Source organism: Canis aureus, chromosome 13 (assembly GCF_053574225.1).
Source record: "Canis aureus isolate CA01 chromosome 13, VMU_Caureus_v.1.0, whole genome shotgun sequence".
In the NCBI taxonomy this organism is placed as follows: domain Eukaryota; kingdom Metazoa; phylum Chordata; class Mammalia; order Carnivora; family Canidae; genus Canis; species Canis aureus.
In genome coordinates, this window is record NC_135623.1 from 21,537,463 (window position 1) to 21,564,069 (window position 26,607).

General features: G+C 38.7%; 1 protein-coding gene and 1 pseudogene across 4 annotated transcripts in view; one reads left to right on the top strand and one right to left on the bottom strand.

Annotated features, from left to right (window-relative positions):
* TESK2 (testis associated actin remodelling kinase 2) overlaps positions 1–26,607 on the top strand; it is a 146,467-nt gene that overhangs the window by 71,185 nt on the left and 48,675 nt on the right. For all 4 annotated transcript variants that reach the window (XM_077845192.1, XM_077845195.1, XM_077845194.1 and 1 more), the window contains one exon: positions 5,096–5,217. In XM_077845192.1, coding sequence (XP_077701318.1) covers positions 5,096–5,217 — 122 coding nt within the window. The remainder of the gene's footprint in view (positions 1–5,095; positions 5,218–26,607) is intronic.
* LOC144282756 (U4 spliceosomal RNA) lies at positions 7,189–7,266 on the bottom strand (annotated as a pseudogene).

The following is a 26,607-nucleotide window of genomic DNA, read 5'->3' on the forward strand; positions in this document are numbered from 1 at the left end:
TCTCCAGAAGTCTTTTCATCTTGCACAGCTGAAATTCTGTACCCAGTAAACAATTCCAAATCACTCCCCTCATCATAGCCTCTGGCAACAGCCATTCTACATTATGTTTGTATAAATTTAACTACCTCCTGTAAGTGGAAATACCTCTCATGTAAGTAGAAGCTTACAATATTTCTCTTTTTGTGACTGGCTTATTTCACTTGGCATAGTATCAAGGTTCATCTATGTTACAACATGTGTCAGAATTTCCTTCCTTTTTTTTTTTTTTAAAGATTTTATTTATTTATTCATGTGAGACACACACATACACACACACACACACACACACACAGAGGGAGAAAAACAGGCTCTTCGTAGGGAGCCCAATATGGGACTCGATCCTGGGACCGGGATCACGCCCTGAGCGGAAGGGAGACACTCAACCGCTGAGCCACCCAGGCATCCTAATTTCCTTCCTTTTTTTTTTTTTTTTTTTTTAAGATTTTATTTTATTTATTCATGAGAGGCACAGAGAGAGATGCAGAGACACAGGCAGAGGGAGAAGCAGGCTCCATGCCGGGAGCCCGACGTGAGACTTGATCCGAGGTCTCCAGGATCATACCCTGGGCCAAAGGCAGCACTAAACCACTGGGCCACCCGGGCTGCCCAATTTCCTTCCTTTTTAAGGCTGAATAATACTATTCCATTTTATGTGTATACTACATTTTTTTTATCCATTCATCTGTTAGTAGATACTTGGGTTGCTTATATCTTTTGGCGATTTTGAATAATGCTGCTATAAACATGGGTATACATTGTTTTGAGACCCTGCTTTCAATTCCTTTGGGTATGTATCCAGAAGTAGAATTTCTGGATCATGTGACAATTCTATTTTTAATTTTTTGAGGTCTTGATCTTTATGTTAACATTTTTATTTAAAAAAATTTTTTAAAGAGAGGGGCAGAGGCAAAGAGTCCCCCTTCCCCCCCTTTTTTTTTAAAGATTTTATTTATTCATGAGAGACAGAGAGAGAGAGAGAAAGAGGCAGAGACACAGGCAGAGGGAGAAGCAGGCTCCATGCAGGGAGCCCGACGTGGGACTTGATCCCGGGTCTCCAGGATTACGCCGTGGGCCAAAGGCAGGCGCTAAACCGCTGAGCCACCCAGGGATCCCTATTTTTAAATTTTTGATTAAAATATAGTTGACATGTTAGTTTTAGGTGTACAATATAGTGATTTGACAATTATATACATTATGAAATGTTCGCCACAATAAGTATAGTTACTGTCTGTCACTATACATACTGTTATTACGGTATTATTGATTATATTCCCTATGCTGTAGTTTTCATCCCTTTATTTATTTTATAACTGGAAGTTTGTACCTCTTAATCCCTTTACCTGTTTCACCCATCCCACCATTTTTTTCTCCCCTAGCAACCACCATCTTAACCTTTCTTTTCTTTTTCTTTAAGATGTTATTTCTTTACTTATTGGGGGAGGGGCGGCGTGGGGGACATGCAGAGTGCACACTGAGCATGGAGCCTGATGTGGGGCTCAATCCCACAACCCATGGAATCATGACCTGAGCCCAAATCTAGAGTTAGATTTAGATCTAGAGGCCTAACTGACTGAGTCACCCAGGTGCCCCATTAACCTTTATTTTCAAAGATATTTAAAGATACTACTCTTGAGAGTCTTCTTATTAATAGTAAATCTATGTGCAGAGGACAAACTTATTTTTACTCTGAAAATCTAAGTATATTTGTAGTTTTGATAACTTGAAATGAAGATCATCCTGCATTTAGGCAGGTTCCCCATCTATTGTGGACCTCTATATTTGATGGTACTTTTTTTCCCCTTTATCATGTGTAGTCTATACTCTAAAAAAAAAAAACCTATTATTATCTATTAATCTTTTGAGGTTTCCTGAAGTCCCATGAAGTTTTTGCCTAAGTGCTAATTCTGTCAACATTTATGTAAATATCTCTTGTGCTATATTTGATTCTTCATTCTCTGACTAGCCATATAGCTTATTGTTTGTTCCTTTCTAGATGCTATACTTCAGAAAATTATGCCCGAATTTTATACTACTTTTGTTTCAATCCGCCTCCCCCAGCCCCTACGCCCCCCCCCCCCCAAAAAAAAAAAAAGAAAATGAAAATCACTCCTGGCCCACCACTGCTCAAATAAATCACCTGGATAAATTAATGATTCACCGACCCTTAGAAAGTGTATTAGAAATTTTGTTTAACTGTTGTTACCATTGTTTTCACTGTGTCCTTATGATGTACCAGGCCTTCCAGGCACTGCAAGACAAAGATGGATTACAGTATAGATTCTGGTCTCAAGATGCTTTATAGCCTGGTGGGAAGATATTTATATACAGAACCATGTAATGAGTGGTATACTGGTGTTATGAATGTTTGTCTGAGGTAGTATAAAGAAGGAAACCACAAATAGTTCCCAGAGACAGTCAAGGAAGGCTTTAGAGAGGAGAGGATATTTGAGTGTGGTCTTGAAAGATAAGTAGAATTTAAGGGGCTAGAAGAAAGTGTTTTATATAGATGAAAGATAAATATGAGTTACGGATATGTTCATCATCTTGTCTACTTGTTTAAGGAAGTGGGGTTTTTTTTTTCCCCCTGATTGGTCTGAAATACACATCATTCATCCCTGAAATTCACACTGTTTTAATATCAAACTTTCTTTTATTTTTATTTTTATTATTTTTTATTTTTTATTTTTTTTTAATTTTTATTTATTTATGATAGTCACACAGAGAGAGAGGGAGAGGCAGAGACACAGGCAGAGGGAGAAGCAGGCTCCATGCACCGGGAGCCCGACATGGGATTCGATCCCAGGTCTCCAGGATCGTGCCCTGGGCCAAAGGCAGGCGCTAAACCGCTGCGCCACCCAGGGATCCCTCTTTTTTTTTTTTAATATCAAACTTTCTTTTTTTTTTAATATCAAACTTTCTTAAAAGCAGATGTTTTGTTAAAATCTGACTGATAGTTTTCAGATGATGAAAAAAGAGAAGAGTAACTTTCAGAATGGAGAGCCCTTATTAAAACACAGATGTCTTCTGTAAATAGAGTTGGAAAAATACTGTCAGTATGTTCTTTGTGTATAAATGTCTCTTTTAACTTATCCGTGCAGGATCTGAAAAGGAAAGCCACTTCTCTTTCTTCAGTCACGAGGTACATGACAACAGAATCATTGATGTACTAGGAAGGGAGATGGATTCCAAATCTCACTAAGTGATCTAGAAGAGGGGAGAGATAGCCAGTGTTCTTCCTCAGTTTTTCTGACTAGGGTTCCTGTGGCTCTTGAGTGTTTTGCTTCTTCTTTTCCCTTCTGACCACTCTGAAACATTGTTTCTTTGAATTCTAAGATAAAATGTGATGTCTGTCCTGTATCAATACCTATGTTAAACTTCTGGGGCTATTGTCATTTGAAGGAATCTCTGGAGATTGAAGAGTTAAGTAGGTTGTCATATTTTCTCTTGAAACTTCTACTTGTTAAATTATAACATAATGAAAGAATACTCAAAGTCCATAGGTTGTCGACATTTTTGGATAGTAAGTCCCTATTGTGCAGGATCTGATTTTTTTTTTTTTAAGAGGGAGAGGTGGGTGGGGAGGGGCAGAGAGAGAGAGGATTCCAAGCGGGGCTCGATCAAATGACCTTGAGATCATGACCTGAGTCAAAAATCAAGTTGGACACTTAACTGACTGAGCCACACAGGCACCTCTAAAATGATTTTTTAACCAGAAACTAATGAGGTCCTTGGTTGGTATTTAGTAATCTTCTACTGCCTCATTCATAATTTCTTAGTAGGAAAAACACATTTCAGTAAATAATTGAACTTCTTGAAGATCCCTGGGTGGCTCAGTGGTTTAGTGCCTGCCTTTGGCCCAGGGCATGATCCTGGAGTCCCAGGATTGAGTCCCGCATTGGGCTCCCTGCATGGAGCCTGCTTCTCCCTCTGCTGTGTCTCTGCCTCTCTCTGTGTATGTGTCTCTTATGAACAAATAAACAAAATCTTAAAAAAAAATAATTGAACTTCTTTTGGGTAATATAAAATATTTTTCTGGTAGTATCATTTTGCTACTACTGAAACATTTGGGGTTGAAAACATAGCTAGTTTTCTTACAAGTATTACATTTTTTTAAACCTGTGGAGTGTGCATGGAAATTATAAAGCAATAGTTTTACATGTAAAAGTATATAGACTTCTATAGAGGGTGAATGTTTTAGAAGTAGACTTTGTATATATGGGTAATAGGTTGTTTTTTTGTTTTTTTTTTTAAAGATTTTATTTATTTATTCATGAGAGACACAGAGAGAGGCAAAGACACAGGCAGAGGTAGAAGCAGGCTCCATGCAGGGAGCCTGACGTGGGACTGGATCCCGGGACCCCAGGATCACTCCCTGGGCTGAAGGCAGGCTTGTATGGGTAATAGTTTGAATGGTGTGGCCCATGTTTTTTTGTGTCTGACTTGAGTATGTTTAAACAATTATAAGGTAATTTGGTTTGGCTTACTATAATATTAGCTCTAAAAGGTTCACTTGACTTCTTTCTATATTTAACATGCAATGCTTTTTCTTCATGTATGTGTACATATATGTATGTATTGAGGGAGATTTTGAGGATGTGGCTTTAGTGTCCTATAAATATAGTTCAACAGTTCCTTAAGTGTTATATAAGACTTATGCATGTATCTTTTCTGTGCACACTTAAAATTCCACAAAGGGGACTTTTTCATATCAGTGTCCTAAGACTCCACAATATTGGCCATAAGGAACCAACCTAATAAATTTCCCCTATTTTTCCCTAGGGAATTAAAAGGAAAGATGTCATTTCTTGAGGTGTTATTAACAGTGTTTCTCTGGCCAGCTTAATGTGAAATAGTTTTGGTCTTAAATGGAGTAAATCCATCTTCATTAATGGATATGAGACCCTAATGTGATCAGTTTACAGAAAAATATCCCAAATGATGTCTATTTTATCTAAACTGGCACTAAAACATCTTGGCATGTTTATATGCGGAGACTTTGAACTCATATTTAACTGCTGTCCTTGAAACAATGTTCTTGCTCTATTTTATTTTCTAGGTGCGCCACCGAGCTTCTGGCCAGGTGATGGCTCTTAAGATGAACACTTTGAGCAGTAACCGGGCAAACATGCTGAAAGAAGTTCAGCTCATGAACAGACTGTCCCATCCCAACATCCTCAGGTAATTGGTTTTCCTTCCTACTGGAGGTCAGTGAGAAAGCCCCAACATTGTTGGAGACTTGTCAGAATACAATTAACAGCTGAGAGGAGGGATTAACAATTTCGTGCTCTGTCTTGTTGGGGTGTAGCTGTGCTGTAGGTCTTTTTCTATATATTAAGACTTAATTTTTTGGTAATTAGTTGCATTTAATGAAGCAACTTCCTTCTGTTTTTCAAATTGCCTTACTCTTAGTAGCAGCTCCAGAGCTCCATCCTAGGACTCCAGAGACCATGACCTGAGCTAAAGTCAGACACTTCGCCTACTGAGCCACCCAGGTGCCCCTAGTTTACCTTTTTAGAGGATAATTATTTTTATATGTTATACAGTTATATAATCATCACTTTCTAGTAATCAGTATCTGAACCTTTCTCACTTGAATTATCTTGATTTTTTTTTTTTTTTTAGTGAGATGAGTGTGTTTTCAAATGAAAACCTAATAAGACAATTTGAGCCAATATATATTTTAACCAAGGTTTATGTGTAAGACTCTTTAAAAAGTTAAAAGTGCTATTTACTTAGGGTCATTTACTGCTTATATTTATATTAGACTAGAGAGAAATCATACAGCATAAGTAAGACAGATGTTTGATCAGTGATAGTACGGTATGGAATTAGATTATACTGCTTACTTGATATTTTCTACCTTTATATAGAATTCTTGGCTTCCTAGTCTACTACAAAAATGTTCAGCCAGTATTTTTATTATGATGACTTTCTTCTCAATGCATAAATCAAATTAGCACATTTTTTTGAGCCTTTAGTATAAGCCTGGTGATTTGCCAGACACCAGAAAGGTATATAGATATGCATAAAATGGAATATCTGCCAGTAGGAAGGAGTTTGCACTCTTACTGGAGATCTAGGACTTACATATATGAAAAGAGAACTAATAAAATCAACTAGGACCTCACCACTTGGGAAGAATAAACTACATGTTATGGAAGTTCAAAGGAGTGAGAGATCATATTGGTTGGCAGAGTCAGGGATGATTTTTTTGGAGGGGATTAACTCAAATTGGAACTTGAATTTTAATAGGATTTTATTTTATTTTATTTTATTTTATTTTAAAGATTTTATTTATTTATTCATGAGAGACACAGAGAGAGAGAGGCAGAGACACAGGCAGAGGGAGAAGCAGGCTCCACGCAGGAAGCCCGATGTGGGACTCGATCCTGTGACTCCGGGATCATGCCCTGAGCCAAAGGCAGAAGCCCAACCACTGAGCCACCCAGGCGTCCCTAATAGGATTTTAGAATAGAGAGAATGAACTCTGAAAAGAGAAGCAAAACAGTAATAAAGCACAGAGGTGAAAGTGCAAAGCTTTTTGAGGAATCAGTGAATAAAAACCCATTTGGCTAATAATAACAAAAATGGGAAAACCACCATTTAATGAATAATGAAGGCTTGTATGCTGGATACTTTACCTATTTAAAAATTTATTTTTTTTTATTTTTTTTATTTTTAAATTTTAATGTTTATTTTTATTTATGATAGTCACACACAGAGAGAGAGAGAGGCAGAGACACAGGCAGAGGGAGAAGCAGGCTCCATGCACCGGGAGCCCGACGTGGGATTCGATCCCGGGTCTCCAGGATCACGCCCTGGGCCAAAGGCAGGCACTAAACCGCTGCGCCACCCAGGGATCCCTAAAAATTTATTTTTTACAATTAATCACCATTGAAGGAATTGAGGCTAAGAGATTGTGTGTTGGGCACAGTCTGTGACTGAGGCCTGGACTCTTTCTACCATGCTTCTCCTAGAAGAACTGAGGATTCGATAGCATAGTATTGATAAAGGTGGAAACGTAATACAATTATTCAGGAATGACTTTCATAAAGCCCAAAAGAGGATATTTTATGCTCTGTGTATTGGGTTCTGAGTAGTTAGGGGGCCTCTATTATTGAGAGTGAGATGGATGAGTCTTGATATTCTGCTTAGGAATTTTTCAATTAGCAATAATCGTGCCTCAGATAAACCTCATTGGCTACGATACTGCCACTGCGCAGAGCTTGCTTAGGAATTTTTAAGCTGATTGTATTATTACTTATACATAAGTACTTATGTACTGAAGTACATATTACTTAAAAAATAACATTTCTATTGTTTTTGTTGTTTTTATAAAAGTTATACATCATCACTATGAAACACTTAGAAAACAGAGTTAGCAAAACAAGAAAATAAAAATTGCCCTTTATCTCAATGCATAGAGATCAAACTATCATTAACATTTGGTATATTTCTTTTTTTTTTTTTTTAATTTTTATTTATTTATGATAGTCACAGAGAGAGAGAGAGGCGCAGAGACACAGGCAGAGGGAGAAGCAGGCTCCATGCACCGGGAGCCCGATGTGGGATTCGATCCCGGGTCTCCAGGATCGCGCCCTGGGCCAAAGGCAGGCGCCAAACCTCTGCGCCACCCAGGGATCCCAACATTTGGTATATTTCTTGACAGTCTTTTTTAATTTCACTACTTGTCTTACTCTTTTTACTGTGAACTTGACTGGTGAATACATGGGAAGAATGACTTAAAATAAATTTTATTCTGGGCACTTGGGTGGCTCAGTGGTTGAGCATCTGCCTTTGGCTCAGGTTGTGATCCCAAGGACCTGGGATCGAGTCTCTCATCAGGCTCCCCGCAGGGAGCCTGCTTCTCTCTCTGCCTATGTCTCTGCCTAGCTTTCTGTGTCTCATGAATAAATAAACAAAATCTTAAAAATTTTTTTATTCTATCACAGCAAAAATATTAAATACAGTTATTATATAATAGAAGTAGAATAGCATAGTATAATGATTAAAAATGCAGACTCTAGGAGCACCTGGGTGGCTCAGCTGGTTAAGCCTCTTACTTCGACTCAGGTCACCATCTCAGGGTTCTGAGATTGAGTCCTGAGTCCAGCTCTTCACTCAGCAGGGAGTCTGCTTCTCCCTCTCCCTTTGTCCCCACCCCCTCCCCCCGCACTGCTCGTGCTCTTTCTCAAATAAATAAATAAATAAATAAATAAATAAAATCTTAAAAATAAAAGGGCCCTAGATTCTAGATCATGCTGCCTGGATTCAAATCGTAGATCTTGGGAAAGTTGCTTAACCTGTCTGATCTTAGTTTTTCCATCTATAAAATGAGAGTAATGACAGTAAATACATCATATAGTTGTTGTTGAGGGTTAATTAAATTAGTACATATAAAACACCTAGAATAATATCTGGCTTATGTTAAATGCCCAATAAATGTTAGCTACTATTATTAGTTTCTTTTTCTCTGGCTAGTTTTTATTTTGTTATAATGGCCCATGGGAGCATGTCTTTTATCATTCATTCATTCACCAAACATTTGTCGAGTGCTGCTGTTTTTAATACATTCAAAGGTTTTCTGCTGGAGTAATGCTGTTGAATAAAACTTTCTGCAGTGATAGGAATGTTCTTTATCTGTGCTGTCCAAAAGCCACATGTGGCTAATGAGCATTGAAATGTGGCTAGCATAAACAAGGAACAGAATTTTTTTATTGGATTTAAACTGCCACATGAAGCTACTGGCTACTGTATTGGGAAATACTGGGCTAAAGTCCATCTAGATCTTTGCTCTTGTTTTGCTTAATACCTTTGTACAGCCTGGAAACATGGTGTGATGAGACCAATGATACCGTTCCTATTCTGATGTCCTCTTGATCTATTTTCTTAGCTTGTTTCTTTTTGGTTTCATTGCTCAGGAATAACCCTTTTAACTTTCAACAAGTAGTATTCTTTGCTCTCAGCTAAATTTTCTATTATATAAAAGGTAGTATTAACTCTGTCTTGATCTTGGCAATAAACCAGCAAATAAGATAGTACAGAATAGCCTGTGGATCTGTTATAATCCATAAAAGTACATAATACATGAAAATTATTATAATTATTGTTAACCATGGTGGGTTTACACTGTGATGATGACTCTGTTCTGTATGAGCCATTGATCTCAAATATACTGTGGTTAAAAGCCTAGAAATAGATTACTTTTTTATTATTTTATTATTTTAAAAAATAATTTATTTAAATTCAATTTGCCAGCATATGGTATAACACCCAGTGCTCATCTCATCATGTGCCCTCCTTAGTTAGTGCCTGTCACCCAGTTACCCCATCCCCCACCTACTTCCCTTTCTGCAATCCTTTGTTTCCCAGAGTTAGGAGAGTCTCTCATGGTTTGTCTTCCTCTCTAATATTTCCCCACTCAGTTTCCCTCCTTTTGTATGTCATTTTTTTTTTAAAGAAGCTTCTAAATTCTACCTCTGAAACTAATAATACAGTATATGTTAATTAAATTGAATTTAAATAAAAAAATAAAAGAAGCTTCTAATTGTTCAAATCTTTCATGTTTTTGTGTCTTCACTTTTACTGTATATTTTGAATACAACAAAAGGAAACGGTCCTACCTGTTGCCTAGAAGAAGCAGAGTCTTTTTGGCTTTCGTTATTCTGAAGAGTACAAACTATAACAATAGAAACATTTATTGTACTTTACTAGGATGCCTTAAATATGAAACGAAGCATGACTATGTTCCATTCTCAAAAATACTTAGAATTTTTATTTCCTAAATGCTTTTCTTTTTTTAAATTTTTTTCCTAAATACTTTTCTAGTTGACTTACACATTTACTGTTAATACTTTTTGTAATTTAAACTTTTTGTTACTATTTATTAGTCTACTATTATTAGTCTAATAGACTAATAATTAATAGTCTACTATTATTTTTAGTCTATTTTCAAGCTGTGACACAAGCACACTTGTTCTTACAAGTTCTTCTTTATAGGGCACCCCCGGTGGCGCAGCGGTTTAGCGCCGCCTGCAGCCCGGGGTCTGATCCTGGAGACATAGGATCGAGTCCCGCGTCAAGCTCCCTGCATGGAGCCCGCTTCTCCCTCTGCCTGTGTCTGCCTCTCAGTCTCTCTCTCTCTCTGAATAAATAAATTAAAAAACAAAACAAAAAACAAAGCAAGTTCTTCTTTATAGATGCAGAAGCTGAGGGAGAAATATGAACCAAGTTTTTCTATCAAACCAAGATTATTGATTTAAATTGGGGAAAATCCATCTCTCAGAACTCTAGGTTTTTCAGACATGCCTCCTTAGAGGCTGATCCCTGGAGGGGAGGGGTACTGCCAAGCAGAGGAGGCTTTTGGTTTCCCCCTCTGCTTTATCCAGCCAGAGCTGCTCTACTTTTTATCTGTTTTATGTTAAACTTCTGTTTAAGAATTTTGAAGAGTTTCCTGCTTGAAAACAAAGAAAGGATCGAAAATTGCTGCATTAGTGATTTGGAAAGTCTACTTGGGAAAGACAGCTATCTGCATGACCAGCCAGATGGTAGGCATCTAATCCTTTGGGCATACCTTGGTCCTCTGCTGGCACAGCTATTTTGTGCCCAGCAGGAGTTAGTGAGCTGAACTTTTGCAGTTCTATTTCTCTTTTCCTTGACCCCAACCTCCCTATTTCCTCTTTTTCCTTTTATCTTTCTCTCTCCTAATATTTCTCGTTGGAAGGAAAAGAATGGTCTTGGTAAGTCATAGAGGCAATAGGTGTGTATATTTTATTTGTGTATATGTTTTTTTTTTTTAAATACACGGATACAGTTAAGATTGGTTCTTTTATCATCAGTTGCTCTAAGTTATCAGTTAAAACAAGGAACAATAAAGTACTTTGTTGACTGCATGGACTGATCCTTTGAGCCTCTTGTGAATAAGGTTGTTTATGCCAGGAAGTGTTATGCTCAAGATCTGTAATCCAATTCCATGCCCTGCTCACTTCCACTCCCCAATGGTCTTTCTGAGGATCTGTACCAAGATTCGTTCTCATACCTCTGTTATTCTTAATGCCATGAGAAATTGAATATTTCTTTTAGATTCCTTCACATTCTTGTGCTTCCTTTTTTTAGGCCACATTCTGAATTTATTTTCCTATCTACTAATTTTTGTTCAGAATTGTTTTAGCTCCCCTTAAAAAGCCATTTGTGACAATCTGGTTGCCATTTTGTTAAAATGGAGAGTATGCTTTCAGTTCATTAGAGTATCAGCTAATACTATGAGAATGTGGCAGGATGTTTTCCCAGTCTCAGTTATTAAGATAGCTACTTTTCCAGTTATCCATTCTGAAAATTCTGAACTCATCTTTACTTATTACTTTTAGTCCTTCTAATCAGATGATAAATCTGATTTGATAAATCTTGATTCTAAATCTTCAATGACTTTTGCATCTGTTCTTTCCTTTATGCATTTGTCGGTTGAACCCTCTTGACTTTTGCCTGGAGTGAATTATTTTTCCTGTCTTTTTGCTTCCCTTTTCTCTCTTCCTGATATACATGGCTCTAATTGCATAGCTTATTTCTTATAAACTTTTTATTTCAGAACTGAGTCGAAAATCCTTTGGACTGACAATTAAGTTCTGATCTGTTTTTCTAGCTTTATCTTCCATTATTGCTCATATGCACTTAACACGACTCCACAATTTCCTAATTGTGTTCTCTTGGACAAGTTATTTAACCTCTGGGCTTTTTTTTTTCCTTTGTTAAACTAGGGGAATGGACCAGATCAGTGGTTAGAAATCCGCAGTGAATTAATGTTGAATAATTTGTGAATGATGAGGTTTGAAAAATATATTAAAATAATAAAAAATAAAAAGAATAAAAAATAAAAGAATAAAAAATAAAAAATAAAAATATCTGGGGTGTACATGTGTTTGTGTGTGTCGGGGGGCACGTGCACATACACACACATGTGGTCCAGAACAAATGGGAAGCAATTAAAAAATGCTGGATTAAAGTGGATCTTTCTGATTTTAACATTGCAATTCTAGTAAGTAACTAGGTGAAAGAATCTCAGTATAGCCCTCAAAACAAAGTTTATAACATTAGCGTGTTAATAAAGAGGTCTTAATATTTTTTTCTCTTATCTGTGCCAAGGTAGAAGGTCTAATGACTTAGGACTGTGTCTAATTTCATATAACCAGAAAAATTCTGTAAACTAAAATATGAATAAGCTTGAGTAATATTTATGTCATTGTGTGTAGGTAGTGAAGTAGCATAACCCTAGAAAGATTTTTTTTAAAATTCTTTTTATTGAGATGAAATTGAGATATATAGATGATTTTTAATGTAAACAATGGCTACTATTTATTGAGCACCTATTATGGACCACTATTGATTATTTTTCTATCGCACTCCCATGTTTTCCTCTCCCATCTCAGCAAATGGAATTGCCATTGTTGCTATTATTACTTAGGCTAAAAAACCAAGGAGTCATTCTTTTTTTTTTTTTTTTTAAGTTTTTTTTTTTAATTTTTTATTTATTTATGATAGTCACAGAGAGAGAGAGAGGCAGAGACACAGGCAGAGGGAGAAGCAGGCTCCATGCACCGGGAGCCCGATGTGGGATTCGATCCCGGGTCTCCAGGATCGCGCCCTGGGCCAAAGGCAGGCGCTAAACCGCTGCGCCACCCAGGGATCCCCCAAGGAGTCATTCTTAATATCTTTCCCTTACACTCTTATTCAAACCATCAGTGGTTGTACACCTGAAATGAATATAGTACTGTATATTAACTATACTGGAATTAAAATAAAAAACTTGGAAAAAAAGACAATCTTAGGTAAAATCATTTATATTATTATGACTGATAATTACCATGAGACCAAATAATGTATTATAACTACATTTTATTTCTTGCATAATTTTCTTGTATTTTGCCTGATTCTTCATTTACTTAGTTATATGTCTACCACTAATTGTTCCCAAGGCTTCAGACATCATATATTGAGGCTATAGAGCATAAAGCTTAAGCATAAAATTCTTTTGTTTTTTTAAAGATGGCATTCATTTATTCATGAGAGACACACAGAGAGAGAAAGGCAGAGACACAGGCTTGGGTCATGATCCCAGGATCCTCAGATTGAGCCCCACATATGGGTCCTTGCTCCATGGGGAGTCTGCTTCTCTTTCTCCCTCTGGCTGATGCTCCCCTTGTTCATTCTCTCTCTCTCTGTCAAATAAAAAAAATTAAAAAAATTAGGATTTTTTAAACAAATATTTATTTTATAAATAAATAAAGATTTGAGAGAGAGAGCACAAGTGTGGGGAGGGGCAAAAGAAGAGGGGCAAATGAGTAGGGAGAGGGACAAGCAGACTGGAGCATGGACCAGTCTCAGGGCTCACTCTTACAACCCTGAGATCATGATCTGAGCTGAATTGCACTCAACCAACGGAGCCACCCAGGCACTCTGCTATCATTTTTTTTTTTTTAAGATTTTATTTATTCATTCATAGAGACACAGAGAAAGAAGGGCAGACAGGCAGAAGGAGAAGCAGGCTCCATGCAGGGAGCCCGACGTGGGACTTGATTCCGGGTCTCCAGGATCATGCCCTGGGCTGCAGGCGGCGCTAAACCGCTGCGCCACCGGGGCTGCCCCTGCTGTCGTTTTTCTACCCATTTCTTTCTAGACATTATGACTTCCTTTCTTTTCTCTCTCTTTTTATTTTTTTTATTTTTATTTTTTTTTATTTTAAAAAAATTTTTTTTTAAAATTTTTATTTATTTATGATAGTCACAGAGAGACAGAGAGAGAGAGGCAGAGACATAGGCAGAGGGAGAAGCAGGCTCCATGCACCGGGAGCCTGATGTGGGATTCGATCCCGGGTCTCCAGGATCGCGCCCTGGGCCAAAGGCAGGCGCCAAACCGCTGCGCCACCCAGGGATCCCTTCTCTCTCTTTTTAAAATTTGTCATAAATGTGTATTATAATATCTTTTATTTTTATTTATTTTATTTTTTAAGAAGATTTTATTTATTTATTCATGAGTGGCACAGAGAAAGAGAGAGGCAGAGACACAGGCAAAGGGAAAAAGCAGGCCCCATGCAGGGAGTCTGATGTGGGACTTGATTCAGGACTCCAGGATCACGCCCTGGGCCAAAGGCAGGTGCCAAATCACTGAGCCACCCAGGCGTCCCTATATTATGTTTTAAAATCTTTTTTAACTGATTTAAATCCTGGGGTCTTGAGATTTTATTTATTCATGAGAGACACAGAAAAAGGGACAGAGACATAGAGGGAGAAGGAGGCTCGCTGTGGGGAGCCTGATGCTGGACTCCATCCCAGGACCCCGAGATCATGCCCTGAGCCAAAGGCAGATACTCAACCACTGAGCCACCCAGGTGCCCCGAAAAATCCTGTTTTTGATGGGGATTTCATTAAATATGTAGATTGTTTCGGAGACCCAAGATTGTCTTATACAGATATTGGAAGGGAAATAATTTAAGAGGGCTGAATCCTTAGTGTCCACCCTGGAAAGTCAGTAGAAGGTGAGAAATAGCAGCATAATCAGTAGATAGCTAGAGCTATGATGATAAATAGAAGACACAGCTGAAAGAGTTAAGAGTGGTTCCCTTTGGGGAATAGGATTCAGCAGTGATATGGCGGGCCAAGGGACTGTTTTTTTTCCATTATATACTTATTTGAAGGTATGTAAACGTATATTTGATAAAAACTAAGGACACTATTGCAATTATCTAGAGAAAGCTGATGATGGCTTGGACTGTGTGGTAGCAATGAAGGTAGAAATAGTTGGGTTCTGGATATCTCTGGGTATTTTTTTAGTAGAGGCAATGAGATTTCCTAATGGATTTGGTGTAGGGTATTGGTACGAGGGAAGGAGTCAAGGATGACTTTTTTTTTTTTTAATTTTTATTGATTTATGATAGTCACAGAGAGAGAGAGAGAGGCAGAGACACAGGCAGAGGGAGAAGCAGGCTCCATGTACCAGGAGCGCAACATGGGATTTGATCCCGGGTCTCCAGGATCGCGCCCTGGGCCAAAAGCAGGCGTCAAACCGCTGCGCCACCCAGGGATCCCAGGGATGACTTTTTTTTTTAAAGGGCTTTATTTATTCATGAGAGACACAGAGAGAGAGGCAGAGACAGAAGCAGGCTCCGTGCAGGAAGCCCGATGTGGGACTTGATCCTGGGACCCCAGGATTATACCCTGAGCCAAGGGCAGACACTCAACTGCTGAGCCACCCAGGGGTCCCTCAAGGATGAGGCTTCTGAAATGAACAACTGGGAGAATTAAATTGCCAGTAACTGCATTGGAGAAGCCTGAATAGGGGACAGGTTTTGGCGATAGGAAATCAGGGGTTATCAAATTGGCAGTTGGATAAACAGGTCTAGAATTCAGAGGAGAGGTTCAAGATAGTTGTGTTTCTTAGTAGTTAGGGGACCTTTGGCAAATTATGTAACTTCTATAACCTCAGTTTTCTCATCAGTGAAGTAGAGTAACAATAGTACTGCTATACCATGTTGATCAGAGAATTAGAGATAAAGAACTTATCACAGTGCAAGGCACTAAACGATTATTATATTTGATTATTGTTATTACTGTAGTCATAACTATCTGATGCATCATATACTGAGGCTATAGAGCATAAAGCTTAAGAGTTAAGAATCCAGTTTGACTCTGCATTTGCAAGTTGTGTGACTTTGGGCAAGCCACTTAGTCTTCTCAATTTTCTTTTTTTTTAATATTTTTTAAAAATTTTTATTTATTTATGATAGTCACAGAGAGAGAAAGAGAGTCAGAGACACAGGCAGAGAGAGAAGCAGGCTCCATGCACCGGGAGCCCGACGTGGGAATCGATCCTGGGTCTCCAGGATCGTGCCCTAGGCCAAAGGCAGGCACCAAACCGCTGCGCCACCCAGGGATCCCGTCTTCTCAATTTTCTTATTTGTAAAATGGAGATAATAATAGTGTCTATAACATGATGTTTTCATAGGATTAAATGAGGTAATACCTGTAAAGTACTTATTATACTTACTTGTTATACATAGTAAGTGCTTAGTAAGTGTAATCCATCATTATCATTATTTGTCCATGAACTCCTTGAAGAAGGGACCATCATCTTTATTTCTCTAGTACCTACTGAGTTCCCTTTGCCTATCACTGTACTTAGTTTATATGTAACAGGTAGTAAAAATTTTTTAGGTGTTCTGTTTATAGAGAGCACAAACCTTGCACACATTCATTTTCTTGACATGCTTTTTTTTTTTGAAGATTTTATTTATTTATTTGACAGAACAAGCGAGTGAGCTTGCACAAGTAAAGCAGAGCAGCAGGCAGAGGGAGAGGAAGAAGCAGGCTACCCAGCAGAAAGCCTGATGTGGGGCTCGATCCCAGGACCCCAGGATCACGACCTGAGCAGTTGCTTAACCAATTGAGCACCCAGGCACCCCAATACATGCTTTTTTTAGATTGAATTGTTCTCTTTCCTCTATACATTTCTTCTACTTTGGGAGAGGGTGAAGAAATAAATAGTGTGAGAGTGCTTCAGAAGTGTGCTCACATAAATCGAAGTTCGAGTTTATTTTATTATTTATTTAATAAATTTATTTTTTATTGGTGTTCAGTTTGTCAACAAGAGTAAACATTTCTTTTTTTTTAAATATGTTATTTATTTATTCATGAGAGAGAGAGAGAGAGAGAGAGAGAGACAGGCTCCACGCAGGGAGCCCAACGTGGGACTCAATCCTGGGTCTCCAGGATCAGGAGGCCCTGGGCTGAAGGCTGTGCTAAACCACTGAGCCACTCGGGCTGCCCGAAGTTTGTGTTTATATTTTGCTACTTGGGTGTTAGTTTGAGTCATCTTAGAATAAAGGACACATTTGGGAAGGAGGAAGCATTTTCAGTGCTTGGCGAGACAATCTGGATACTTGGATTTGTGGATATTAGTTCTCTTCTGAACTTCCCGGATTAAAAAATCAAAACATTTTGGGAACATATATGTATTAACAGTTCTGCCTTTGCCAGAAGATTTGGTATTTTGCTGTTTGCATGTCAGTTTTGAGCAAGGTGGTTTAAGATTTTCTGTGGAGTAAAATATTTAAAGAATGAGTTTAATTATCAGTCTCAGTTTACTTTCAGTTGTTGTTTAAGATAGAGAATATTTGTTTTCTCTCAGAAATCTAGGATTTTAAAAATCTATTAAACTGCTTTAAGGGGCGCCTGGGTGGCTCAACTGGTTAAGTATCTGCCTTCAGCTCAGGCCCTGGGATTGAGCCCCACATCAGGCTCCTTGCTCAGCGGGGAGTCAGCCTGTCCCTCTCTTTCAGCCCCTCCCCACCGCTTGTCCTCTCTCTTTCTCTCTCCCCCTCTCAAATAAATAAATAAAATCTTTTTAAAAAAACAACTAGTTTAATATTTATAAACAAGCAGATCTTTTAATTTTTAAAATATTTGTACTGTTTCACTAGAAAAAAGTAGAAGAGACCATAATTTTCATTGGTCCTCTTGTTATTATATGTAGTATTATCTACATGATCTAAGTGATGGCCGAGCAATGTTTATTTGCCTTTAGCTATCTTAAAATCGGACTATAAAACTGTGGACAGAAAAGAGAACGCCAGACTGAACCAGCCCTGTTTGGTGTCACCTGATGTGAGGCTTTGGTGGTTAATATCTGTTCAGCTGAGTTTTCTTTGGGTTCTCATAGCTAGGACCTAGCACAACCAGTTTTCCATGATGTAATACCTCTAAAACACGTTTGAACTGCAGCAAGCTTTACCAAAAGATATTACTGCTTTTTTTATGGGTCTAGATTCATAGCTCTTTTGGGACTTGAGATCTGAGGCATTGCCCTTTCTTCTCCTTTTTGGTTATTGGTAATATTTTCTGGTCCAAGAGAGTGGTGGTAACTTTGCTTTATTTGGGAGTAGAATGCAATGCTTGCTACTGCTACTGCTAAAATGAACTGCTGTTCATTTTAGTGCCGCATATTAAAGCTTAGTGGAATCTGGTGGGGGATATGTTGTAGGGCCTTTCAATTATGGGAGGAAATCAGATAAAAATATAACAAAACTCCTGGAAAAACTTTTTTAAAGAAAAGTAAACCAGTATAAGTAGATTTCACATGTAGGCATTTTAGAAAGCATATTAATATAAAAATCCTACTCACATTTTAATATTATATTATAAGTTTATTTCAGACCTCTTATTGTATTTACCATAACTTTGGAGCCAGACATTTTTTCTGGAAAACCAGTAAAGGTCTGAAGAACTCCTGCAACATGGATGCTGCCTATTGCTCAAAGCTAGCAATAGAAAGGTTTGTAAAACAAACTAGTTAGATTTTCATTGATTTACAGATAGGTAGTTATTTTTTATGAATAAAAAAGAAGTTATTATTTTTAAAGATTTATTTATTTTATTTTATTTTATTATTTTTTTTTTAATTTTTATTTATTTATGATAGAGAGAGAGAGAGAGAGAGAGAGGCAGAGACACAGGCAGAGGGAGAAGCAGGCTCCATGCACCGGGAGCCTGACGTGGGATTCGATCCCGGGTCTCCAGGATCGCGCCCTGGGCCAAAGGCAGGCGCTAAACCACTGCGCCACCCAGGGATCCCAAGATTTATTTATTTTAGAGAGAGAGAGAGAGAGCATATGGGGAGGAGGGGCAGAAGGAGAGAGTCTCAGACAGACTCTGTGCTGTGTGTGGAGCCCCATATGCAGGGCTCAGTCCCACAACCCTGAGATCACAACCTGAGCCAAAACCAAGAGTTGGTTGCTTAACCTGCTGTGCCACTCAGGCGCCCCAAAAATGAAGTTATTATTGAACCACTGGTCTTTTCTCTTCCATACCCTTTGTCACAGAACAAAACATAGCTTTTGGAGCCAACAGATCCAGATTCCAGTACTTCTCCAACCTTTGTCAAATCATTAAATGCTCTGAACCTCATTTTCCTAGAGAAAAAAATGAGGGTAATTTAATCTCAGATGATACATATAAAACACTTAGCACAGTTTCTATGTGTATTATAGGTTAGCAACAAGTAGTAGTTTTCTGGACAGCTTTGATATAATAACCACAGAATTCTTACTAGGTCCTATTAATGTAATATCGAACAGGTCCAAAACTAACAGCAGTGTCAGTGTTTTATGTGTGTGTGTGTGTATGTGTGTGTGTGTGTGTGTTTCCAGAGTGAGAACAGCTAGATGTGTTTTATTTATTTATTTATTTTTATTTATGATAGTCAGAGAGAGAGAGAGGCAGAGACACAGGCAGAGGGAGAAGCAGGTTCCATGCACCGGGAGCCTGACGTGGGATTCAATCCTGGGTCTCCAGGATCACGCCTTGGGCCAAAGGCAGGTGCTAAACCGCTGCGCCACCCAGGGATCCCCTAGATGTGTTTTAGATTGCTGTCACACTTCTCTCTCTTCTCTCTCGGTAATAAACTTTTGAAGAGGGATAGTATTTAAACCTTAATGTTTAACCCTGAGAACAGAACTGTGAGCTCAATAAATATTTGACTGAGTGAAGGTAAATGCTCCCACGGAACATAATAATGTTGTTTTCCTTATGCTTTGTTATTTTATTTTATTTTTTTAGTTTTTCTTTCTTTATTTTAGAGAGAGCAGAGGAAGGGGCAGAGGGAGAGGAAGAGAGAGAATCCCAAGCAGACTCCACACTGCCCAGGGCTTGACATGGGGCTCGATCTCACAACCTTAAGACCATGACTTAAACCAAAATCCGGAGTTGGATGCTTAACTGACTGAGCCACCCAACCGTCCCTCCTTGTGCTTGTTTAGAAGGAGCCAAAGCCCAAAGTCTATCCTAGATCTATAAATATTATAACATAAGATTATGTCATTTTTTTATTATGTATCATTAGTTTTCTATGGCTGCCATAACAAATTACCTAGTGGCTTAAGACAACACAAATTCATTATCTTACAGTTCTATAGGTCAGAAGTCTGATGTGTATCTTACTGGGCTAACATCAAGGTATTGAGAGGGGCTCTTTCTGGGGGCTCTAGGGAAGAATCTGTTTCCTTACTTTTTTACATTTCTAGTGGCTGCTTGTATTCTTTGGCTTGTAGCTCCTACCATGCTCAAAGCCACCAGAGATGAGCTGATTCATTTTCACATTATATCCCTCTAATACTAACTTTTTGGCCTCCCTCTTCTACCTTTGGAGACCACTGTGATAACACTGCAAGTGTACTTGATAATCCAGGATAATCACCCTATTTTAAAGTCAAATGATTAGCAAGCTTAATTCTGTCTGCAATTTTAATCAATTCCCTTGCCATATAGCATAACATAAATTCACAGGTTTTGGGGTTTATAACATGGACATCTTGGACATCTTCTATCATACCATCCCATTAGGAAAACAATTGAGCATATCCCCAGGTGCTATTATTAACCCATATTAAATATTACTAAAACTCATTTTCTCTTTTTTTGTATAAAAATAATATAGGTAAAAATTCTAATTTTCTTCCCATACTTCAGTGGATAATCTTGCTCATTCTCCATTTTGGAGACTGCTGGATAACTATGAACAAGGCAGTGTTTTAGGTATATATACAGACAAAACTACATGATATATTTATTCCAGGAGGACTAATTACTGTAATAAACAACACAAAATCTTATTTATTTAAAAGCTTGATTTGTTTCTTTTTCTCCTTCCTTCCTTCTTTCCTTCCTTCCTTCCTTCCTTCCTTCCTTCCTTCCTTCCTTCCTTCCTTCCTTCCCCTCTCTCTCTCTCTCTCTCTAGTTTTTAAGTAATCTCTACACCTAAAATGGAACTTGAACTCATAACCCCAAGATCAAGAGTCACATGCTCCATCAACCAATCCAGGCAGGTATCCCTTAAAGTCATTTTTTAAATTAATGTCCTAGTTGAATGCATGTTACTGAGTAGAGGTAGAAGGGGAGCTTTTTTTTTTTTTTTAAAAAAAAAACCTAGGATCGGGCCTCAGAGTCCTTCACTGGATCTTCTGTATCTGCTGACAGATGAAGGAAGAAAGTGTGGAGGATAGGGTTCAGGTTTTTATGGAACAGGCCTAGAAATGACATAATCATTTCTATCCCTATACCACTGTCCAGAACTCAGTATTATTATCTTAACCAATGGTGTAGACACTGGGAAATATCATTTACATAAGGAAGAAGAGGGAAGCAATTTAGTGAATAAATAGCCATTCTCTTCCACACATAAGATCCCTGCCCTCAAGAACCCTCTAATTTAGTGGAAGAAGCAGACATAGATAAAACTTGATGTGGAAGGCAGACCTTATAAATGTTATAATAGAGTTTTATTTTTTTAAAAGATTTTATTTATTCATGAAGACACAGAGAGAGGGAGAGAGAGAGAGAGGCAGAGACACAGGAGGAGGGAGAAGCAGGCTCCATGCCAGGAGCCCGACATGGGACTCGATCCCGGGACTCCAGGATTGCGCCCTGGGCCAAAGGCAGGCGCCAAACCGCTGAGCCACCCAGGGATCCCCTAGAGTTTTAAATAGAGTGATATAAATGTATAGAGAAGAGAAAGATTACTTTGGATTAGAAAGATTATGGAGCACCTAGGTGGTTCAGTTGATTAAGTGTCTGCCTTTGGCTCAGGTTGTGATCTCAGGGTCCTGGGATTGAGCCTCACCTCAGGCTCTCTCCTGGGCAGGTAGTCTGCTTCTCCCTCTTACTCTCCTGTGCTCTCCCTGTCTGTCCCTCCTCTCTCTCTCAAATAAATCTGGAAAAAAAAAGAGAAAGATTAGGGAAATATTTGAAATTATGTCTCTGAGATAGAATTTATTCTCAAAGGGCTGTTTTAACAATCAAATGACTTGCTACATGGCAGTGCTGGGCACACTAATTGGTATATAAATGTTGGGTGCTATTGTTGTTATTGTTATTCTTTGGAGATGTTGTTGCACTGAGTTTTCAAGAGTAGATCGACCTTTGAAAAGTGGATTCCAGATGGACTCATTCTAGCAACAATGTGGAAGTAGAATTTAGGACATTTTTAGAAGTAGCAAGTTATATAACTAAAACATAAAGAATGTAGGTGGATGTAAATAGGAGATAAAGTAAGAGAGGTGTGAGTCAGATCATTCACATTCTTGAATAACATCCTAAGGAATTTGGACTTTGATCAGGAGCTATAAGCTGACTCAAAAAATTTGAATTGCCAGTATCTTCTTAATGAAAAGTATTGTGTCTTCATTTTTTAGTCCTTTTTATAACTACAGAGAGAGGTAATATAACATTGTGATTAAGAGCACAGAACCCGCCATTTAGGTTTGATGCCTGGCTCTGCCACTTATTATGTATATGACTTTGGGCAGGTTACTTTATTTCTCAGAGCCTAAGTTTCTTTCTTTCTTTTTTTTTTTTTAAGATTTTATTTATTTATTCATGAGAGACACAGGGAGAGAGAGAGAGAGAGAGAGAGAGAGAGAGAGAGAGAGGCAGAGACACAGGCAGCGGGAGAAGCAGGCTCCATACAAGGAGCCTGATGTGGGATTCGATCCGGGAACTCCAGGATCATGCCCTGGGCCGAAGGCAGGCGCCAAACTGCTGAGCCACCCAGGGATCCCAGAGCCTAAGTTTCTTTATCAATATGATTGGGAGGATAAAAGTATTACTTCATTAGATTATTATGGGGATTAAATGAATATAATATAAAAACAATGCCTGCATAGTAAGTGTTCTTTAAGAGTCATTCGGTTGCTATCATAATCATATCATTACCAGTGCCTGGCACATAGTAGGCATTCAGTAATTTTTGAGTGGTCAGAATTGTGTTTTAAATTTACCCAGCAAGGGATCCCTGGGTGGCGCAGCGGTTTAGCGCCTGCCTTTGGCCCAGGGCGTGATCCTGGAGACCCGGGATCGAATCCCACGTCGGGCTCCCGGTGCATGGAGCCTGCTTCTCCCTCTGCCTATGTCTCTGCCTCTCTCTCTCTCTCTCTGTGACTATCACAAATAAATAAAAATTAAAAAAAAATAAATTTACCCAGCAAGTATTATATACTGTCATATGACAACCAAGAGAATTCATTTCATTTCACAAAACATAGTTAAAGGTAGGAAATGGGGCAGCCCCGGTGGCCCAGTGGTTTAGCGCTGCCTTCAGCCCAGGGTGTGATCCTGAAGGTCTGGGATTGGGTCCCACGTCAGGCTCCCTGCATGGAGCCTGCTTCTCCCTCTGCCTGTGTCTCTGCCTCTCACTCTCTCTGTGTCTGTCATGAATAAATCAATAAAATCTTTAATTAAAAAAAAGGTAGGAAATGATGCCATAGGAGAGTAGTGTAGATGGAGTGCTTTGGTAGTTCAGAAGGATGCTAGTTCAGAAGTACTTCTACTTGGAGCTATATTTGTTTTGTGGGAAAGGAAGTATATGAACTGGGCTTTGAGGAGCATTGTAGAAATGAAGGGAAGGGGCATTCTAGGCAGTGGGAGTAGCCTGAGAAAAATCAAAGGATGTATAAAAGCATGATAATGACACTTTATGGAAAATAGTAAATCATGCTATAGGAAAGACTAAGGCAAATTAAGTCTCTGGTCAAAGTCTAGTATACTAGTAGTATCAGAGTTGTTTCCTCTTATGGTCTTACCGAGTGGGTGATCAGCTGTCTTTTATCTAGACTGAGCCTTCGTGCTCAGTGTGTGGTCCATGGACTTATCAGCATCAGCTGGGAGCTTATTAGAAATTCAGACTCTCAGCCCCCTACTGCCCCGACCTATAGATGAGAACCTGCAATTCCCAGGTAGTTTGTTTGCACATTAAAATTTAGGAAGTACTGGTCTAAAACACAAAAGCAGCTCTTCCTACTTCTTAAGATGAGTGTCTGTATAGTATGAAACTGAAAATAATAAATTTCAGTAATCACTTGGTGTCAAACACATGCATTAACAAAATGCTTTGTTGGGATGCCTGGGTGGCTCAACAGTTGAGCATCCTGTCTTTGGCTTAGGAAGTGATCCTGGGGTCTGGAATCAAGTCCCACATCAGGCTCCTTGTGGGGAGCCTGTTTTTCCTTCTGCCTATGTCTCTGCCTCTCATGAATAAATAAATAAAATCTTTAAAAAAAAAAAACAACCAAAACCCAACCAAACAAAAAGTGCTTTTTTTTCCTGAGCTAAGTAATTCTAGCTGGCATGATTTTGGTTGGTGGTAGTGGGGAGTAAGAATCATTCAGAATGGGCAGCCCGGGTGGCTCAGCGGTTTAGTGCCTGTCTTTGGCCTAGGGCCTGATCCTGGAGACCTGGGATGGAGTCCCATGTCAGGCTCCTTGCATGGAGCCTGCTTCTCCCTCCTGTGTCTCTGCCTCTCTCTATCTCTGTCTCTCATGAATGAATAAATAAAATCTTAAAAAGTCATTCAGAATGTAATTTTTTTTTAGGTCTGGTCTCATACCAAAAAAGATTTGAGGCTTCATCTACAACTTAGATTTTATTTATTTTTATTTTTTAATTTTATTTATTTATTTATTTTTTACAACTTAGATTTTAATATAATTAGCAATTTCAGTGAAAACTTACGGTTGATATTAAATATTTTTCTAGGCATATATCACTTCTCTGTTAAGGATAGTAATATTTCCCTTTTAATTTTAATTTTTATTATTTTTTAATATTTCTCTTTTAAAGTATATTCTTTTTATAGCAACTAGAATGATAAACTCTGCTCAAACTCTTCTTACAATATAAAGCTAATGCCTGTCTTAGCTTGCAAACTCTGTGACACTATTTTGGATGTGGTGGGTGGTAGAAAGGAAATGAGGTTGAGGAGGCCAGTCAGAAAAGTCACACATAGAGGTAGAGTTGTGCGATACCACTGTGATGTGGTGATGTGAGTTGGGGGTGGGGAGGAAGGCAGGCAGAAAATTGTCACATGAAGCCAGTGCCTGCCTAAAGGTGCTGGCTGTAACATCTCTGTGGATGATGTGGTCATAGTGAATGGTGGGTCTGGGAGGCGAGGGAGGAAGCCAGGGTGTATCACACCCAAACCAAGCCTTCAGCTTCTAAGAGACCCATGACTTTAAAATGCAGCCATTGTTTTGCCAAGAGAATCCTATTGCGTACCTTCTATATAAATACTTGATTAAATAAAATAATAAGTCCTGGCTTTCCAGCTTTAACCTGCCTTTAACTGTTCTTTCTTAGAAAATGAATTTACATTGTGAAGTTAATTTGGTGATTATTGCTTTTGCATAATCACCAAACTTGCAGAAGTGTTCTGTTTAGCATTTTAAGAGCAAAGTAAAATCATCAACACTTTTAGAAGCGTTATGTTTAGGGAATCCCTGGGTGGCTCAGCGGTTTGATGCCTGCCTTTGGCCCGGGTGTCCTGGAGTCCCGGGATCGAGTCCCACATCGGGCTCCCTGCATGGAGCCTGCTTATCCCTCCTCCTGTGTCTCTACCTCTCTCTCTCTCTCTATCATAAATACATAAATAAATCTTTAAAAAAAAAGAAGTGTTATGTTTAGCATCTTATGTGCAAAGCACTGTATCAGGCACTGTATATAGAAACAAATGAGAAGAGATCTGTATTTTTTTTAAAGATTTTATTTATTTATTCATGAAAGATACACACACACACAGGCAGAGACACAGACAGAAGGAGAAGCCGGCTTCTTGCAGGGAGTCTGATGCATGACTTGATCCCTGGACAAGGATCACGCCCTGAGCCTAAGGCAGTTGCTTTACTGCTGAGCCACCCAGGTGACCCGAGATCTGTATTCTTGAAAACCTTTCTTATTTTTTAAAAAAATTTTATTTATTTATTCATGAGAGACACAGAGAGGCAGAGGGAGAAGCAGGCTCCATCCAGGGAGCCTGACGTGGGACTTGATCCTGGGTCCCCAGGATCACACCCTGGGCTGAAGGCAGCGTCAAGGCGCCAAATTGCAGAGCCCCCTGGGCTGCCTGAAAACCTTTCTTATATTCCAGCCTGGAAAAGGAGAAAATGTTAGAAATGTTAAAAGAAGAAGAATAGGTAACATATATTAGTACTTGTTATGTTCCAGGAGCCCAAGTTATGTCATATCATCTTCACAATGACCATATGAGTTAGGTAATAGTAATACTTCCATTTTGCATGTGAAGAAACTAAAATACGGAGAGATTATCATGAAGGGGCAGAGCCAGGATTCAAATACAAGCAGTCTGACTCCAGACCTGGACCATCTCAGTTACGCTTATGAACAATCTTTCAACGCAGGGTGAAATGTGCATAGCAGTACTCTTGGAGGGAGGAGGAGAAGAGAGGATTAATGCTAGCTAAAGATATCCAGATAAACATAGAGGAGATGAAATTTTAGCTGATCCTGGAAGGATGATTTTCAGTAAAATGAAATAAAGTCTTCCTACTCAGAGGAGAGCTTGAACTTGAGTTTGTAGGTTATAAAAATCATTCATGCCATTCAACAAACCTTTACTGAGAGCTTGCTTACTATGTGCCAAATACTATACTAGATACTAGAAATGCAAGAATAAATAAAACTCTGAATCCTTCATAGTAAGGAAGTTACAAAAGAGTTATATGGGCAGAAGGCCAATTAT